Source organism: Squalius cephalus (genome assembly GCF_949319135.1).
Source record: "Squalius cephalus genome assembly, chromosome: 9".
NCBI lineage: Eukaryota > Metazoa > Chordata > Actinopteri > Cypriniformes > Leuciscidae > Squalius > Squalius cephalus.
The window spans coordinates 15,553,325-15,571,856 of record NC_137130.1 but is presented as its reverse complement, the minus strand read 5'-3'; the positions used below and the strand labels follow the sequence as shown (position 1 = coordinate 15,571,856).

General features: G+C 34.4%; 2 protein-coding genes across 2 annotated transcripts in view; both read right to left on the bottom strand.

Annotated features, from left to right (window-relative positions):
* The window catches only part of abi3bpa (ABI family, member 3 (NESH) binding protein a), a 66,410-nt gene extending 52,352 nt beyond the window's left edge, over positions 1 to 14,058 (bottom strand). The window contains exon 1 of the mRNA XM_079881253.1: positions 14,052 to 14,058. The gene's annotated coding sequence lies outside the window, so the exon portion shown is untranslated. The remainder of the gene's footprint in view (positions 1 to 14,051) is intronic.
* Positions 1 to 18,532, bottom strand: part of LOC307164420 (sentrin-specific protease 7) — a 21,023-nt gene extending 2,491 nt beyond the window's left edge. The window contains exons 1-20 of the mRNA XM_079881260.1: positions 18,386 to 18,532; positions 17,877 to 17,988; positions 15,262 to 15,360; positions 14,126 to 14,229; positions 12,447 to 12,999; positions 11,737 to 12,031; positions 9,635 to 9,813; positions 9,402 to 9,479; positions 9,200 to 9,233; positions 8,791 to 8,988; positions 8,449 to 8,696; positions 8,066 to 8,202; positions 7,377 to 7,493; positions 3,978 to 4,097; positions 3,762 to 3,854; positions 3,345 to 3,490; positions 1,672 to 1,709; positions 1,503 to 1,546; positions 377 to 445; positions 96 to 246 (exon numbers count right to left, since the gene is read on the bottom strand). Coding sequence (XP_079737386.1) covers positions 96 to 246; positions 377 to 445; positions 1,503 to 1,546; positions 1,672 to 1,709; positions 3,345 to 3,490; positions 3,762 to 3,854; positions 3,978 to 4,097; positions 7,377 to 7,493; positions 8,066 to 8,202; positions 8,449 to 8,696; positions 8,791 to 8,988; positions 9,200 to 9,233; positions 9,402 to 9,479; positions 9,635 to 9,813; positions 11,737 to 12,031; positions 12,447 to 12,999; positions 14,126 to 14,229; positions 15,262 to 15,360; positions 17,877 to 17,987 — 2,814 coding nt within the window. The 5' untranslated portion in view covers position 17,988; positions 18,386 to 18,532. The remainder of the gene's footprint in view (positions 1 to 95; positions 247 to 376; positions 446 to 1,502; positions 1,547 to 1,671; positions 1,710 to 3,344; positions 3,491 to 3,761; positions 3,855 to 3,977; positions 4,098 to 7,376; positions 7,494 to 8,065; positions 8,203 to 8,448; positions 8,697 to 8,790; positions 8,989 to 9,199; positions 9,234 to 9,401; positions 9,480 to 9,634; positions 9,814 to 11,736; positions 12,032 to 12,446; positions 13,000 to 14,125; positions 14,230 to 15,261; positions 15,361 to 17,876; positions 17,989 to 18,385) is intronic.

Sequence of the window (18,532 nt, the reverse complement as noted above, 5' to 3'; positions counted from 1 at the left end):
ACAAACAGCATTGCAGTTGCCTTTGAGGTCAAAACAGATTCTTACACACATATTTGTATTTGAAAATCTGGAATAAAGAACGAGTGCAAGTCTACCTGTAAAAAGCTTTCAGCATATTGTAGCAGGTAAAGGCCACAGTCACTGCTGTTGTCCTGTAGGGGGACCTTACAGTGGGAACCTACCATGTGGTCAACACTAAAGTCACGATAACCACCTCTCTTTGCCACCCACTCCACCTGAAGGTATCTAAAAAAAAACAAAAAAAAAAACTCAAAATTAATCACTTCATGTAAAATATATATATTTATAACAATTATGATAACAACACAACATAAATGTGAGATGGTTGGACTGCTGTCAGAGAGCAAACACTCACTCGCGCAAGAGTTTGAAGATACGTTCATGAACCGACAACTTCAGGGAATCCATTATGAGAATACATGGTCTGAAAAAATAAAGAGTAAAATAATTCTTAATAATTCTCAACATTAAAAATGTTCTGTCACTGTTCTGCCCATTAAATGGCAAAATCCCTTAAATTAAACATTTCAATTAATTTGTTAATTTAAAATTTAACACGTTAGCAGTGAAATTAATTTTCTGAAAGGCTGCCTAATAAAAATGATAGTTAGTAGAATGTTTAAAGTGGACCATGGAAATGAAGTGTTACCTCTAAGTAACTTTGCAACTACATGTCAACTAACAGTATTAGTTGACTGTATGCTTAATGTCAGCTAATAATAATAAAAATAACAGCTAATATCTATTATAATGTAAAAACATCCTGTGCGTTTCAGAACTCAAAACTACCTCGTTAATCCAAAAACAGCTTTTATTGAATCCCAGCTCAGAAAACAACTCATTTGGGATTTTGTCATATTATGACACAATAGTGCAACGAAAGACCGCCTCTGCAGAATCAAATCAATGCCTGCTTCTACATCACCGTGTCTTTGGCCCCGCCCACTGGCACGATAATGAGATTAGGAGAAGAGCGATACAGGATCACTGGACTAAACTGACGTCACCTTCCAAAGGATCCTTATGCTAGGAAAGTGGTTATTTATTTTCAATTATGTGAATGTCTCAGTGCAGTGACTCCCTTTATAATAAATTACACTGTATACCAGGGGTGTCAAACTCAGTTCCTGGAGGGCCACAACCCTGCAGAGTTTAGCTTCAACCCTAATTAAACACACCTGATCCAGCTAATCAAGGTCTTCAGGATTACTAGAAACTTCCAGGCAGGTGTTTTTGGAGCTGGTTGGAGCTAAACTCTGCAGGACAGTGGCCCTCCAGGAACTTTGGGAGTTTGACACCCCTGCTGTATACAGTCTAATTTACAGCATGTTTGAACTGCTAAAATCAGGGTTGAAAATGGCCTTTCATTTCTAAATTATGAACATTTTTTATGTAAACATCATACTAACATTATAAGTGCACCTCAGGAAACATTATTAAAAAAAATGCAATTCATGACCCCTTTAAAAACACACACATACCTTTTACACACAGTGTGTCTTTTGCAGGTATTTTCCGTACAGTTCTACAGAAAGAGAAGTACAAGATTCTGCTGTTGCTGTGCACATTATCAATCCATATTCCATTATACCAAATGAAATGTAATCCAATGCAGATTTTAGACAGTTATCAACATTTATTTTGACTTACGAGAGGATGAGACGTGCTTGACTTTATATGACTGCCATCTAGATTAAGAACAAAAGTTTGTCTAGAATCATGAAATAATTCTTAAACTAGTAAGCATAAGTAGCTTAATTATGGAGGCTTGTTTCCGCCACAGAATAAAACATTTTAAAAGATAATTGCGACTTTTTATCTCACAATTGCGAGTTTACATCTCGCAATTCTGACTTTATTTCTCAGAATTGCGTGAAATAAAGTCACAATTGCGTGAAATAAAGTCGCAATTGCGTGTTATACAGGTGCTGGTCATAAAATTAGAATATCATCAAAAAGTTGATATATTTCAGTAATTCCGTTAAAAAAGTGAAACTTGGATATTATATAGACTCATTACATGCAAAGTGAGATATCTCAAGCCTTTATTTGTTATAATTTTGATGATTATGGCTTACAGCTTGTGAAAACCACAAAATCAAAATCTCAGAAAATTAGAATATTACATGAAATCACACAGTAATTACACAGTGATACCATGGTCATTGAACCAGGTTTTGGTTATTTTGGCAGTGTGGGCCGGTGCAAATCCTGCTGGAAAATGAAGGAAGCATCTCCATAAAGCTTGTCTGCTGAAGGAAGCATGAAGTGCTCTGAACATGTCCTGGTAGACGGCTGCGTTGAGTGGACAGCACAGTGGACCAACACCAGCCGATGACATGGCTCCCCAAACCAACACAGACTGTGGAAACTTCACACTGGACTTCAAGCATCTTGGATTGTGTGCCTCTCCATTCTTCCTCCAGACTCTGGGACCTTGGTTTCCAAATGAGATGCAAAATTTGCTCTCATCAGAAAAGAGGACTTTGGTCCACTGTGCTTTATTAAATCCAGAGTCAACGCAGCCGTCTACCAGGACATTTTTAGAGCACTTCATGCTTCCTTCATTTTCCAGCAGGATTTGCATCTGCCCACACTGCCAAAAGAACCAAAACCTGGTTCAATGACCATGGTATCACTGCGTAATTACTGTGTGATTTCATGTAATATTCTAATTTTCTGAGATTTTGATTTTGTGGTTTTCATAAGCTGTAAGCCATAATCATCAAAATTATAACAAATAAAGGCTTGAGATATCTCACTTTGCATGTAATGAGTCTATATAATATACAAGTTTCACTTTTTTAACGGAATTACTGAAATAAATCAACTTTTTGATGATATTCTAATTTTATGACCAGCACCTGTGAAGTCAGAATTGTGAGATATAAACTATTCTGAGGTAAAAAAAAAAATTCTCTTTTTTTCCTTAGAATTGGACTTTATATCTCACAATTGTGAGTTTATATCTCACAATTCTAAGAAAAGATGTCAGAATTGCGAGATATAAACTCGCAATTATGTGTTATAAAGTCAGAATTGCGAGATATAAAGTCAGAATTGCGTGATATAAAGTCGCAATTGCGAGAAAAAAAGTCAGAATTCTGACTTTATAAGATGCAATTGCGACTTTATTTCACGCAATTCTGACTTTATTTCACGCAATTCTGACTTTATATCTCGCAATTCTGAGAAATAAAGTCAGAATTGCGAGATGTAAACTTGCAATTGTGAAATAAAAAGTCGCAATTATCTTTTAAAATGTTTTATTCTGTGGCGGAAACAAGCTTCCATACAGTAAAGCATTAAAATCAAATTTTTACCTGTATTATTGTCCTCATCAATGTTGGATCTATTCTCTCCATGTATCTCACCCTCAGACTCACCCAAACCTTCACTTCCATCCCTCTTCACATACTGCGGCTCTTCTAAGCCGGGGAAACAAATCACCACGAGGTACCAGTGAGCTCTAGAACAAACACCAGACTTGATATAAAATTCTTTTAAAAACAATAATGATTCACGCAGGTTCATTCAAGGCAGGCACATTAAATCTCACAAGTTGCATCATACGCAAGTCTAGTGAGTGAACAAAAGTCCATAATATATGTCCATATGAACACAAACTAATGAACAGAAACTAGTGATTTAAAGTACAAAAATATAAATAAAAACACTGCCCCATAAAAGTAAGTAAGGTTTAAGTATCAAAACAATGCATTTGTATAGCTAATACTCACTCTTGATTTACAGGCACAAACAGGAAGTCTTTGTCAAAGATGTCTACATGACGGGTCCATGTCCTCACACGCTGATGTCTTCTGACCTGAGCTCTGATGGCACATATCCGTCATAAAAATATATGAATGTATTGTTGTGTAACAAAAACTTTTTGTAACAATAAGCAAGTGAGCTATATATATGAACTATGTGTGTGCTGTGTGACAAATACTCACGGTGTGCTTGTACTGTCCTCATTAGCATTGTCTCTGCGTGTGAGCTGTTTATAGAAAAAACTGCTGAAAACATGAGATCTGTGTACAGATGACCGCGGGGCCTTTTGCACCATAAGATACCTGAAACACACACATATAAAATATAGGGTTTAAAGCAACAAAAAAAAAAATCTTTTGACTGAAAATTTTTCCTCTGCCAAATCCCATTCCACAGCCTGTCACACACACAGTTTAAGAGCAGTTTTTTTCTTCTTGTAATTAAGGGTATAGTGAGTACATGCTTTACCTTGACAAATGAAATACTCAAAGAACATTTGCATTTAAAGAAAAGCCATTTTGAACTGCATTTCTATTATTTACACACTTTTATGAAATTTCAGTGTTTTTAATCTAATGCTTTATGGAAGTAAAATAATGTCAAATGTTTTTGAAACAAAAAAGCCTGTTGAATTGCACTACTTGAAAAAAATAGGCATTGCATTAATCATGCTTGCATTTTAATGCATTGTATTTTTAGGGCTTGCATTTTTATGGGCTGAAATTCAACATGGTTGAATATTTAAGCTGTGAATATTTCAATTAAAAACATTTCAAACACATTTTCATTATTAAAAATTCAACAATCCATATTCACCTTTCATATTTCACTTCCAAAATATTCAAACTGTTTAAAAATACAACCTATAATATTCAACAGGCAATTTTCGGTCCATTTTATTTCGCTTTGCAAATTCGCTTCCACAAATTCAGTGGTTCAAATTCAACAGTAAATTCAACAGAACTGCAGGAAAAGCAGTAGATTACCGAGCATACTATCCATCTGCTGTTAGTCAACCCCACCAGCAGGTGGTGCAAAAGCGCGTGTTGTTGACGAAGACCAGCAACCAGCAATCAAGTGTTGATTTTATGCCAGTATATCACGAAACGCTCTGCATGAAACTTTGCGCGTTAAGTTCATATTCTGAGTCCATCTGCTTGCCTGTACAGCCTACATCCCCAATAATGTGCGAGTTTGGTCTTTTATATCACTGTATTAGTCCATAAAGCTACGTTAAGCGTTTTGTCCTGACAGAAGGGTAATCCTTGAGTATGATGAGGTATTGAGGGAAACCGATTATAATCCTGTTCATATAGAGAAAGCTGATGACATGTAGGCTACACAGGGAAAGTAACAATGAAGTTATTGAATGAAACATAAACACAGCTTTTGTGTCTTTATAATCTTTTCCGCATATACTGACACAGATAATCATTTTCATTTTATGAATGAATGGCTTGTTCTAAACTGTTGCTGGTCTTCGTCAACAACACGCACTTTTGCACCACCTGCTGGTGGGGTTGACTAACAGCAGATGGAGAGTATGCTCGATAATCTACTGCTTTTCCTGCAGTTCCGTTGAATTTACTGTCAAATTTGAACCACTGAATTTGTGGAAGCGAATTTGCAAAGCGAAATAAAATGGACCGAAAATTGCCTGTTGAATATTATAGGTTGTATTTTTAAACAGTTTGAATATTTTGGAAGTGAAATATGAAAGGTGAATATGGATTATTGAATTTTTAATAATGAAAATGTGTTTGAAATGTTTTTAATTGAAATATTCACAGCTTAAATATTCAACCATGTTAAATTTCAGCCCATAAAAATGCAAACCCTAAAAATGCAATGCATTAAAATGCAAGCATGGTTAATGCAATGCCTATTTTTTTCAAGTAGTGCAATTCAACAGGCTTTTTATTTCAAAAACATTTGACATTATTTTACTTCCATAATGCTTTTACAAGACTGGACTCTGTGTGATGTAGTCATACAAATAATGAACCATTACCATAACTTTAACACAAGTTTTTATTTCTCAAATGATAAAAGCCAACAGAGTTGGCTAAATTCATTTTTAACCTGAGCATTATAATAAGAAATTATAACGCATGTTCTAACTCAACCTGTTAACACTGAACAGAAGAGGGAAACTAATAGCACTAGAATCAGAACAAAAAGTGCATTTATGGTAGGGATGTGCATTTCAAGCAAAAATAATATTCGATGATCGCTGGGAATTATTCTATTATTATAATTATTTAAAAATCGCACCCCTACCCCCACATGCTCACCATAAACGCCGTTCGCTCAAATCCCGAACCGACATTACATTTCTCTGTACTGTAGGCCTACTATACGCGTTGTAGCCATTAAATAAAACACATTTAGTTTCATATGCATGTTTAAATAATATAATGTTATTTTTAAATTTCACCTATGTTGATTAGACATGCACAATATATCGGGAGACATGGAGTGGGTCAGACATGATTTTGACCACTTCATTAAAGAAAGGCTTTATACAAAACAAAACTTTAAGTGAATTTCGTTTTGTATAAATTGTATCTTGATCGATGTTTCATCAACCAATTGCCTAGATTTAATAAATGAGAAGCAAATATAGCAGACAATATAATCAGGAGGTGCCAGCGCAATTGCATTGCCCGTGAACTAGGCTAAGTACACAGGCATGAAAAATATATCTAAAAGCTTGTTATGTCTACTTTTTCAATTCAAAAATAAAAGAAACCGACTACTCTCTTGTGTAATCCGTAAATGTGCATTTCTCTCTATAGGCGCGTTCACAAGCCTACATTGACATTTTTGTGTAATTCTATTTATTAAACGTGTAGAATACTTTCCAAACCGTTACATATAGTATTATAAATGTTGTATTCAGACGTTCATGATATAAAAAAATTAAACATATCAGAATAACTTTTAAAATGGAGTGAATAGGGAGCAGTTTTTCCATGAGCGGGAATGGAAAACCCTGAGTGAACCGCGAGTGGAGAGAGGAACGTGCTTTCGCTTCACTCCAGGTTTTGATCACATCCCCCTCAGCAGGGTGAATACACCTCGTCTTTCCTTAATTTACGACCTATTCAAACTAAAATTAAGACATTTATTACACTATTTGAGAAATGTAAGCCTAGCCTTAAAATTTTGAAATGTGAATTTAAGACATTAAGGACAGGGAAACCTGCAATTGACAGAAATCCAAACTTTAATCCCTGAAAATACAACATCAGTTTGCAAGTTTGTAGCCGATATTCAAAAGAGTATTGGTTGACATGCCTGGTAGCAAGTAAATAAGACATCTTCAGGGTTATGTTGAGTTCAAATTTAAGCACCTAAAAAAAATTATGTAAAAAACAAAAAACAAATGGTTGGTTGTTTTCCACATCATTAAGACAGGCAACTATGTGCAGGTTTTGAGCAGAACCAGATGCCAATTGGACCAATTTTATAGCTTATAGTCAAAAGTCCCAGTTCTTAACCCCTTTCATCCCCGAATAACTGTGAAGGATTGGATCTAATTCAACTCCTCCCACTGAAATATTGTGTCTTAGTCTTACTTGAGGTAGAAGTCGATGATGACATCATTAAGAAACTCGCCGCTATCTAAACATTCCAGGTCCTCTGTCGTCACGGTGAGGGCTCCTTTCGAGGGTGGAGGAGGGAACAGAATCAATCTAAACAGGGAGGAATAGTGGTAAATTAGGACTGAGGTACAGAGAATGTGTGTAAATATAGGGTTATAATTTTATTCAAGACTGAGTATGCAACTGTTCAAAAGTCAGTCTTTTTTTAAAGAAATTAATACTTGTTAAATTCCTGTCACTTTGGATCAAAGAATTTTTTTAATGTTTCAAAGAAATGCTGTTCTTCTGAACTTTCTATTCATCAAAGAATCTTGAAAAAAAGTATCTCAGTATTCGCAAAAATATTAACAGCACAGCTGTTTTCAACACTGATAATAAGAGTTTTTTCTTGAGCACTAAATCAGCATAATATAATGATTTCTGAAGGATCATGTGACACTGAAGATTGGAGTAAAGGCTGCTGAAAATCCAGCTTTGTCAGCACAGGAATAAATTACATTTTTAAAATATATTCAAATAGAAAGCATTTATTTTAAATTGTAATATTTCATTATTTTATTTTTTTAACTGTATTTTGGTAAAATAAATGCAGCCTCCAGACTCCAAACTTATGAATGAGATAGTAAATCCCCCTTAAACATGGTAAAATCACAAGTTTTCACCTGCGTGCCGGGACAGAGTGTCTGTACGGTGTCCATTCTGCCCCAATTGTAGGTGCCAAGGAAACACTGTATGAACCCTGAGCTTTTCTATGGCACAGAGTGTAGACTGGCTTCAACTGAACATCAGAATCCTGACACTGGAGACACACATTCAATCCATGAAATGGCTATATAAAATGGAAAACATTTAATATAGCCTCCTATAATCAATAATTCTGTCTAAGCTTCCCACATCAAACTAAGATGGAAAACAGATCTTCCAAAAACCACGATGGTAACAAAATTACTAACATTAAAAGTGAACTTCAGGGAAGAACTTGCAAACAAGAAGAAAAAAAGCAAACACGCAACCTAGAATCATAGATACAATATTTTGTCTGAACCTTCACAGCAGATACAGCTGCATGTGCAGTGCTGGTTTGTGCATCAATTTTGGGCGTCAGCAGCTGGAGCAGGTGTGTTTCCTGGGAGCTCTGCAGCAGTTTCAGGCTGTCCGGCTGTGTGAGGGGGGACGAAAGGACCGAGTCGTTCTGCTTCAAAACCACCATGTCCATTAAAGAGGCCAAGAGCGCACTCATTATACCAGTAACAGGTTCAGCCAAACACAGCAACACACATGTACTGCCTTCAGCTGTACACACACAGGAAAACATATGTAAAAGGAGAGAGGATAAAAGAAAGTACTGTCATTACTTTAAAAAAAATAAACAAATCAGTAATCTCACCTGGACGCGTGCCTGACTCGATGACAGACAGGTCATTGTGTAGTTGGTGTGCCTGAGCATCAGAAAGCCAAAAAAGGAGCAGAGAAGGGGGCGGGACCTCATCATCCTTAACCAGGCCACACCCCCTTAATGTAGCCCCCTCCCACACACTGTATTTGCACACACTAGCAGTTGATATAGAAATTTTCACTGAAGAATCTGAGTAAACAAAAAAACAAAACAGACAGATGTTTACAAAAGTCTAAACATAAGGTATATCTTGCATATATCTTACCTTGATCTATATCTAATCTATATTATAATATAAAAAAACTGTAAATGAAAGCTAAGAAAACAGTAAATGCTTAAAAATAAGTAATTTACACTTCACCAGATTATTTCTAATCATTTTTGTTTAAAACAGGTTTACCTTTCAACAAAAAGGTGATCTTGTCTGTAGTAATCTGAAAAAAAGTATATTAAAAATCAGTGACACTCCCTCATTCCTTTCAGTGAAACCTTCCTCATACACTTCCTGTTATATTACGTAAAACATATCTTTATAACTTTGATTAAAATGATTCAGACATATTTGATCACTCCAACCCATCACATCAACATATCGTTCTCACCATCATACTCTCATTGGATGTGACATTAACTCCACCCATGTGAAGGGAAGACAGCAGTAGCTCTATCACAGCAGAACTCTGACAATGAAAACATACAAACACACATCAATACCAGTGACCAGTTGCAACACACCCCTTATGTTAAGCTAGATGGTTTACTATATATAGATCAGCTGTATATTTAGTAAACTAACTATATTATTTTAGTCCAGTATTTAGATTATAATACAAACCTGGTCATATATGTCTGTAATTTGTGAGTTACACTCAGGTGTGTTTTTCTGCTCATAAACTCTTGCTGATTCATCTACTTTATTCATGAACTTTGCACACTCCGGTGGCTGGATGTTTAAAGCAGAGGCTTCCTCTTCTCTTTCCTCTTCTTCATCATCCTCTTCACTGGAGAGAACAACTAAGCAAGGTAATGATAGAATTATTGTTTTTAAATAATAAACATATAAAGTTTAGAAGTAAAACATGAGGTGGACAAATTTAGAAAAAATGATTTGTTATATCTGTAATAATTACGATGTTTTGATATTTTATGAAAATGAATGTCATTTATCAATTACATACACTACTGTTCAAAAGTTTGGCGTGGATTAGATTTTCAAAAATGTTTTTGAAAGTCTCTTATGTTCACCAAGGCTGCATTTATTTGATCAAACTATGTGAAATATCATTACAATTCAAAATAACCATTTTCTGTAATGGTAAACTGAATTTTTGTCAGCCATTAAGCCATTATTCAGTTTTACATGATCCTTCAGAAATCATTCTAATATGCTTATTTGGTGCTCAAGAAACACCAAATGTTGGAAACAGTTGTGCTGCTTAATACTTTTGTGGGAACTGTGATAGATTTTTTTTCCAGGATTCTTGATGATGAATAGAAAATTCAAAAGGAAGTTTGATTAAAGTTTTTTACTGCCACTTTTGATCTATTTAATCCTCACTGGATATATGAACTAATTTCTTTCAAAGAAATAAAATCATACTGACATAAACTTTTGAATGGCAGAGTAAGTCATGACGCATGGCAAGTTATTTGCTTTAAAATGTTTTATTATAACATATGTAGCTAAACTTTTTTTTAAACGTTTATTACTATGTACTGTTATTAGGGGTGTGAGTGACAATACACTTATGTCACGATTCAATACAAATCACGATACTGAACAATATTTTAAGCCAAAATCTTAATTTTTAAATTATTATTACTTCTGTTCTACGACATGTGGTAAAAAGTTAACCAAAAAAATCAACTGTTGTTTAAAATGCTAAAATGTTTATGTACTTGGGGTAGTGGACTTGAATAGACTTGAACTTGGTCCTGGTCCCAATACACAGGGCAGTGGTGACACCAGAAAAAAAATATTCATGATTCTGAAGCTGAAAATGCAGAATTATGTTAGAAACATATGCTTGCACTGTCACTGACTACATATAAATATAATGTAGGCCCTTTTTTCACTGGTAAAATCGGACATTTGGCATTATTAAGACCCACAAATATTCCCCCATTGCAATATTATACATTATATTAAACATTAGCTATATATAGTAGTTTAATGTAATGTAGTGCTGTCACTAAAACTAGTACACTCGCAGTACACTCATGCTTTCAATGCAGGCATCGAACACAGCACTCCTGGTGCTCACGGAGCAAAGTCCTGTCTCTCACTTTATTAATGCACTTACATGGTAAGAATAATCCATCTAAAACACTTTGAATCATCATACAACTACTACAACTAAATGCGATACGGTGATTGATGTTTGCACTTTCACTTTGAGGAGCTGCTCTAGCACAAAGCAATCAATCAAAGTTCTAATCAAAATTGTCTCCATTTACTCACTTTCATGTTATTCGCAAGCGTCACACATTTGAACGTCCGTGTTTACTACAGTAAGTGCATTGTAAATCTGTTTATCATATAAAGCCATCGTGTCTCTTCATAAGACATGAATTTGGATTAGACTGCTCGGTTGATTCATTTTATTCATTTTTTAAGTTTTTGAGGAATGGACTTTAAATGAAGGAACAGGAATCTCTCAGGTTTCTTAAATATCTTCATTTGTGTTTGGAAGATAAACGAAATAGATCTTATAGGTTTGAAACGACATGATGACAGAATTTACATTTTTAGGCGAATTATAGCCTACCTTATAAATAGAGTAAGCTGAGTCTTAGATAAAACTCTATATCGTGATCACCGATTTATATCGTCACATTTTTATATCGCAATAAATAGATATATTGATATATAGTTACACCTCGAATTGGTACGTGTTAATGGAAATGGTTGCTGAATATTGGGCACTAATCACTTACTAGGTTCAGATGGGTCGAGCTTAGAGGATTCTCTGATGAAGCTCCGTCCCTCTGTACTCCCAGAGGCGGGGTATGAGTTGGGACCCTGTTCACCTGAGAAGCTATCCATACGACATCTTTTGACTGGGATTTGCCCCTCAGCCCCGACCGAGAGGCGTAACACACTTCCTCTCATCCCTTCCACTTCCTGCACCACCTCTCCATTCTTGCGCAAGTGATTTTCCTCATCTCCTGCAGAATCCTTTGGGGGCTCTTGTGTTTCTCTCATTTCTTGCTTATTGGGTAGATCAAAATTCTGTAAAATCGAAGGCAGAATCAAAAAGGATGATCTACAATAAAATGGTAATGTTTCTAAGTGAATCCTAAACGAATGTACTTAAGAATATATTATTCTTATATTTTTCTTTGCTAAACCTAATAATTGCGATTAATCTCATGATTACTAATTATGATAAGAGAGTGCAATTAATTTATTTTTTGAAACTTAATTTGTTATTTATATGGAAACCACCATAATTCATTTTTTCCAGGATTCTTTGATGAATAGAAACCTCTTGTAACATTATACATGTATTTACTGTCACTTTTCATCAATTTATTGCATCCTTGCTTAAAGTAATCATTTCTTTCTTAAAAAAAAAAAAAAAACTTTTGAATGGCAGTGCACATTAAATGTTCCAATGTCTTTTGCCAAGGTGTACAGGTCTTACCTCACTATCTGATATTTCTTCTCTCAGGCTACCCTGCATTCGTGATGAGGGACTGCATACAATTTCAAATCCAGAGGAAAACGCTTCCTCGTGCTGTGGAGATCCTTCAAGAAGTGATGCGTCATTCTCTTTAAAAGTAAATGGTTTGTTCTGTTTAGCAAACTGTTCTCTAATCTGAACAGCCTGTGGCGAGCTGCTTTCTCTGGGTGAACAAGAGTTACTTGATACTTCAGATGAATCCGTGAGTTTCAGTGATGAGTTCAGTTGTTTGGATTGCAGATTTTTGAGTTCCTTGTGTAGACATGATTCATTTTCAGTAGATGACTCAGTCGGATTATGGGATGGTGAAGTGGCATTTGGTTCAGTAGAGTCTGTTCCTCCTCTTTTTGTTAAACTGGATCTCCTCTTTTCTTTAAGCGTGGCTGTTGAGGTGTGATCACTCCGTCTTTTGCTCTCTGATTGGTCTGTCTTTTTGAAAGTATGCCCACAACATTTTAGATTCTGTCCGATCTCTGTCTGAAGAACATCTTCTAAGACAATTTTAACCTGACGCCTGTGGGAAAAGAATAATACATATTGAACAATCAACAATCAAATTGATATTGCTCAAACATACACACACATACATACATATACATACACACACACACACACACACACACACACACACACACACATACATACATACATACATATATATATATATATATATATATATAAAACAAATATAATAAAACAAATGACTGCCAAATAAAGATCACAAAATATTTTAAAATTATAAATCATAAATTATATTTGCCTCAACAAAATACAGCATAAAAACACTGTAGCTCCTTAACTACAAGACAGACAGTTTAAACATTTGGTGCATGCTGCACAGCTGTTTATTGACTTTTTATCTAATGGTACATTAGCCATTTTAATGTATTAGCAGTGTGCACATGGAATGAAACGGGTCAACATGCACAGATGGTGCACAAATGATAAGAAAAAAAAAACGTCAGTAGGAGAGTGTAGATGTGTGCACCATATCATGCAAAACAGGATTTCCCTCTGCTCATTTGAAACAAGAGTCTGATATACTAGTCTATATAAATTCTCCCTCCCCAGATTGTTTAATTTAAAAATTGTAAAATAAAAGTTGTGTTACATAACACAAAAACAGCGATTTAGTATTTTTTGTAAACTTTATCCAGCAAGCCTATTTTCAAGGATCAGAAAGAGGGTGGAAAATTACAAAAAATGACTTGATTAAAATTATAAGTGGACATCAGGGAAAATAAAATAAAAAAACTGGCCAAGGAGCCAGTTTTCAAAGGAATTTGTTATTGCCAGATAAGAGACACTTCAGACACCCCCCCACCCCCCCCCCCCCCACCCACCCATCACTTCCTCTGCCAGGAAACAGGTGTTGGGTAATCAAGAATGTTACAAATTCTGTTTAAAACCTCTGAAATTTGAATTCTTGTCAAAATACATGCAATATTGAGTCTATCACACAAAATATCACACATGCAATTGACAGCAAGTCATTCTTTTGTCATTTGTGTGGTTCAAAATGACATAATTCAGATAATGCAATGTAAAAAATACACACAACATAACTAAACTTTTACAGTGAGTGACGAAAAACGGGCTTCGCCTTCGGGATCTGAAGGTTAATGGGGAAAGCATGTTACCTTTGGATTTCCTTCCATACTGTATGTTCTTTAATGCTGTTTTTTAGTGATTTGGGACCTGACTGGGAGGATGTACCATTTGAGGCCAGCTGTGTCCAGTGGATCTAACAGTACAAAAAAAAACAAAAAACAAAGCCAATCAGAAACTGCCAAACATTAGGACATATCAGGTTGAATTGTTGACAGAGGTAGTTTACTGGATCAGGAAAACATCTAAAAACAGATAAACACATTCTATATTAATTTGCCAAAAGAATTCTGTGCTTGGCAACCATATAGGTATGCTTATAAACTATATAACTTGGTGAACATGCATAATTTATTGAACACGAGTGTTTTTTTCATATTGCTGTAGTTTCTGATTTATAAAAGCAATAACACTCAAAAGAACTATAATTATTTGACTAAATGTGCAAGATAAATATTATTTGCTTCTATGAATTCTGTCAATGCTGCTTATACATCAATTTTGTTAATCTTACATGAGTTACATAGATTTTCTTACACAATTATGAGATATTTTTATTATATATGTGTGTGTGTGTGTGAGAAGCAACTTGGGTATAATTATTTCTTTCTGCAGTCAAGGTAAGTTAGGCCGAGGAGAGTTTAGGAAGTCAGATAAGATGTTTCCAATTAAAAATATTTACGCACGTCAGGTGGGCATGCATATTATGTGATGTCGATAAATATTATGGGATGTCAAGAACTGAAAAATGTACTTATATGATAAAAGGAAGAATAAGAGGCCTAATGATAATCTGCTCATTTTTTTATCCAATCAATTTGAAAGTCTTTGTTCAATGATAAAAGAATATGTATGATCTTACTGAATAAATACTCTGTTTTGCTCGGAGCTCACTTTGTAGGTCTCTCAGATATGTTTTGGTAGTAAGAGAAACATATCTGAATCGCGATTTCACATAAATACATTTTATTTCATTTTTACCATTGAGTTGCCTGACTTTAATTTTATTGGTGAATTTCCACCACAAATGTCCATAATGTCTTAGTGGTCCAAATGTAGTTCTTTACTAGAACTTGAAAAAATAAAATAAAAAATAAAATAAAAAAAAATTTTCAACAAATACACAAACACATGTGTACACACATCACTTCCTGTCATTCTCATTCACCTTGGAGTGGCTCTTTGTCAGATCTTTAAACATCTCCGTATCTGCACAGTCATCCTCAGCTGCGGAAACTCTCCTGGGGATCTTAAGGGGACTTTCAGTCTGAGACACATGAAGAGATGGGCTAAACTTCTGATGCAGAGAGATCCAGGCATACAAGCAAAGCAATAATTATGTCAGACTCAGAGATCAAATTTGAATAAGGACTAACCAATTTATTAAGTAAACATGTAAAATGATAATCAAGTAAATATTAAATTTAAATATGAATATGAAAATTATAATAACAAATAGGTTTAAACAAAAATAAGGTTTCTCTTATTAAATAGTTTATAATGAAATAATCATAATAACTAGATGAAAAAGTTTAAGTTTTAGTTTAGTAGTTTTAAAAGTTTGATTAGTTAGAAGTTTCACAAAGAAAGATTAGTTAGATTTCTTTCTATTGTCAAAATTTGAATTTAGTTTGGAGTTAGTAAGAAAGAAAGAGATAGATAGATAGATAGATAGATAGATAGATAGATAGATAGATAGATAGATAGATAGATAGATAGATAGATAGATAGATAGATAGATAGAAAGCTTAAATGAGTCTCAATGAATTAGAAATAGTACATAGAATGGCACCTAATGGAGTCTAATGAGCCTCTCCAACTGTCAAAATTTGAATTTAGTTTGGAGTTAGAAAGAAAGAAAGAAAGAAAGAAAGAGAGTGAGAAAGAAAGAAAGAAAGAAAGAAAGAAAGAAAGAAAGAAAGAGTCTCAATGAATTAGAAATAGTACATAGAATGGCACCTAATGGAGTCTAATGAGCCTCTCCAAATGTCAAAATTTGAATTTAGTTTGGAGTTAGAAAGAAAGAAAGAAAGAAAGAAAGAAAGAAAGAAAGAAAGAAAGAAAGAAAGAAAGAAAGAAAGAGAGTAAGAAAGAAAGAAAGAAAGAAAGAAAGAAAGAAAGAAAGAGAGTAAGAAAGAAAGAAAGAAAGAAAGAAAGAAAGAAAGAAAGAAAGAAAGAAAGAAAGAGTCTCAATGAATTAGAAATAGTACATAGAATGTCAGCTAATGGAGTCTAATGAGCCTCTCCAACTGTCAAAATTTGAATTTAGTTTGGAGTTAGTAAGAAAGAAATAGATAGATAGATAGATAGATAGATAGATAGATAGATAGATAGATAGATAGATAGATAGATAGATAGATAGATAGATAGATAGATAGATAGATAGATAGAAAGAAAGAAAGCTTAAATGAGTCTCAATGAATTAGAAATAGTACATAGAATGGCACCTAGTGGAGTCTAATGAGCCTCTCCAACTGTCAAAATTTGAATTTAGTTTGGAGTTAGAAAGAAAGAAAGAAAGAAAGAAAGAGAGTGAGAAAGAAAGAAAGAAAGAAAGAAAGAAAGAGTCTCAATGAATTAGAAATAGTACATAGAATGGCACCTAATGGAGTCTAATGAGCCTCTCCAAATGTCAAAATTTGAATTTAGTTTGGAGTTAGAAAGAAAGAAAGAAAGAAAGAAAGAAAGAAAGAAAGAAAGTAAGAAAGAAAGAAAGAAAGAAAGAAAGAAAGAAAGAAAGAAAGAGAGTAAGAAAGAAAGAAAGAAAGAAAGAAAGAAAGAAAGAAAGAAAGAAAGAAAGAAAGAAAGAAAGAAAGAAAGAGTCTCAATGAATTAGAAATAGTACATAGAATGTCAGCTAATGGAGTCTAATGAGCCTCTCCAACTGTCAAAATTTGAATTTAGTTTGGAGTTAGTAAGAAAGAAATAGATAGATAGATAGATAGATAGATAGATAGATAGATAGATAGATAGATAGATAGATAGATAGATAGATAGATAGATAGATAGATAGAAAGAAAGAAAGCTTAAATGAGTCTCAATGAATTAGAAATAGTACATAGAATGGCACCTAGTGGAGTCTAATGAGCCTCTCCAACTGTCAAAATTTGAATTTAGTTTGGAGTTAGAAAGAAAGAAAGAAAGAAAGAAAGAAAGAAAGAAAGAAAGAAAGAAAGAAAGCTTAAATGAGTCTCAATGAATTAGAAATAGTACATAGAATGGCACCTAGTGGAGTCTAATGAGCCTCTCCAACTGTCAAAATTTGAATTTAGTTTGGAGTTAGAAAGAAAGAAAGAAAGAAAGAAAGAAAGAAAGAAAGAAAGAAAGAAAGCTTAAATGAGTCTCAATGAATTAGAAATAGTACATAGAATGTCAGCTAATGGAGTCTAATGAGCCTCTCCAACTGTCAAAATTTGAATTTAGTTTGGAGTTAGAAAGAAAGAAATATAAGATAGATAGATAGATAGATAGACAGATAGATAGATAGATAGATAGATAGATAGATAGATAGATAGACAGACAGACAGATAGATAGATAGATAGATAGATAGATAGATAGTCTGATCAGTAAATAGATAAAACAACTCGAGTCAGAACAGTTTGAAGGTCTAGTCTGAGTTTAGTGGTTGTAGCTTGAACAGTTTAGGAGGAGTTACGTGGAGAAACTTTTCCAAGACAACTTATAGGACACTGTAAAATAACGTGTTACCGAATGATTTAGATGAAAGCACTGAAACACTGTAAACACCTCAATCCTTCCTCAATTTTAAGTCATGGACATACCTGACAGTTGCCACGTTTGAGCCCAGGTGAGAGAGTCAGAGCTCTCCTCCGGTCCAGAGTAAGTTTACACGAATCAGAAAGAGGGCTGTTGCGGGTTTTTTCATGTGGCATTCTGCAAACAGATGTTTCAAGGCCTCTTTGAGATCACAGATAAACCAGTGAGAAGAACAACAATCAGGACAGGATAAGAACCTTAATATACTACTTTGTAGATTGTTTTCCTCAATTGTAAGTCGCTCTAGATAAAAGCGTCTGCTAAATGAATGCATTTAAATGTACCGCTGCAACCAGTCCTAGAAGAGCTAAATCAGATTATTTTATCATTAGATGACTTTAACTAATATACCGAGTCAAAAAGCTGCACATTGTAACTATTCACTTCTGTCAGTGCAGTAAAACAGTCAGCAATTTACACTGATGCACATTAAAAGTGATCACAACTGGCCTGTAGCTAAATACAATGTCCTATTATACCTTCATCTGGTTTCAGGTTTATATATTGCACCTACTTTTTAAGTCCAGGAGTCAGTTTAAGATGTAGAACATGTTTAATGAAGATAATTCAGTTGCTGAACAGAAATGAGCACATGAATATTAGGATTATATTCCTCGATTGAAAACTTCCGCCACTCACCGGAAGTCGGGTTCTCTTCTTC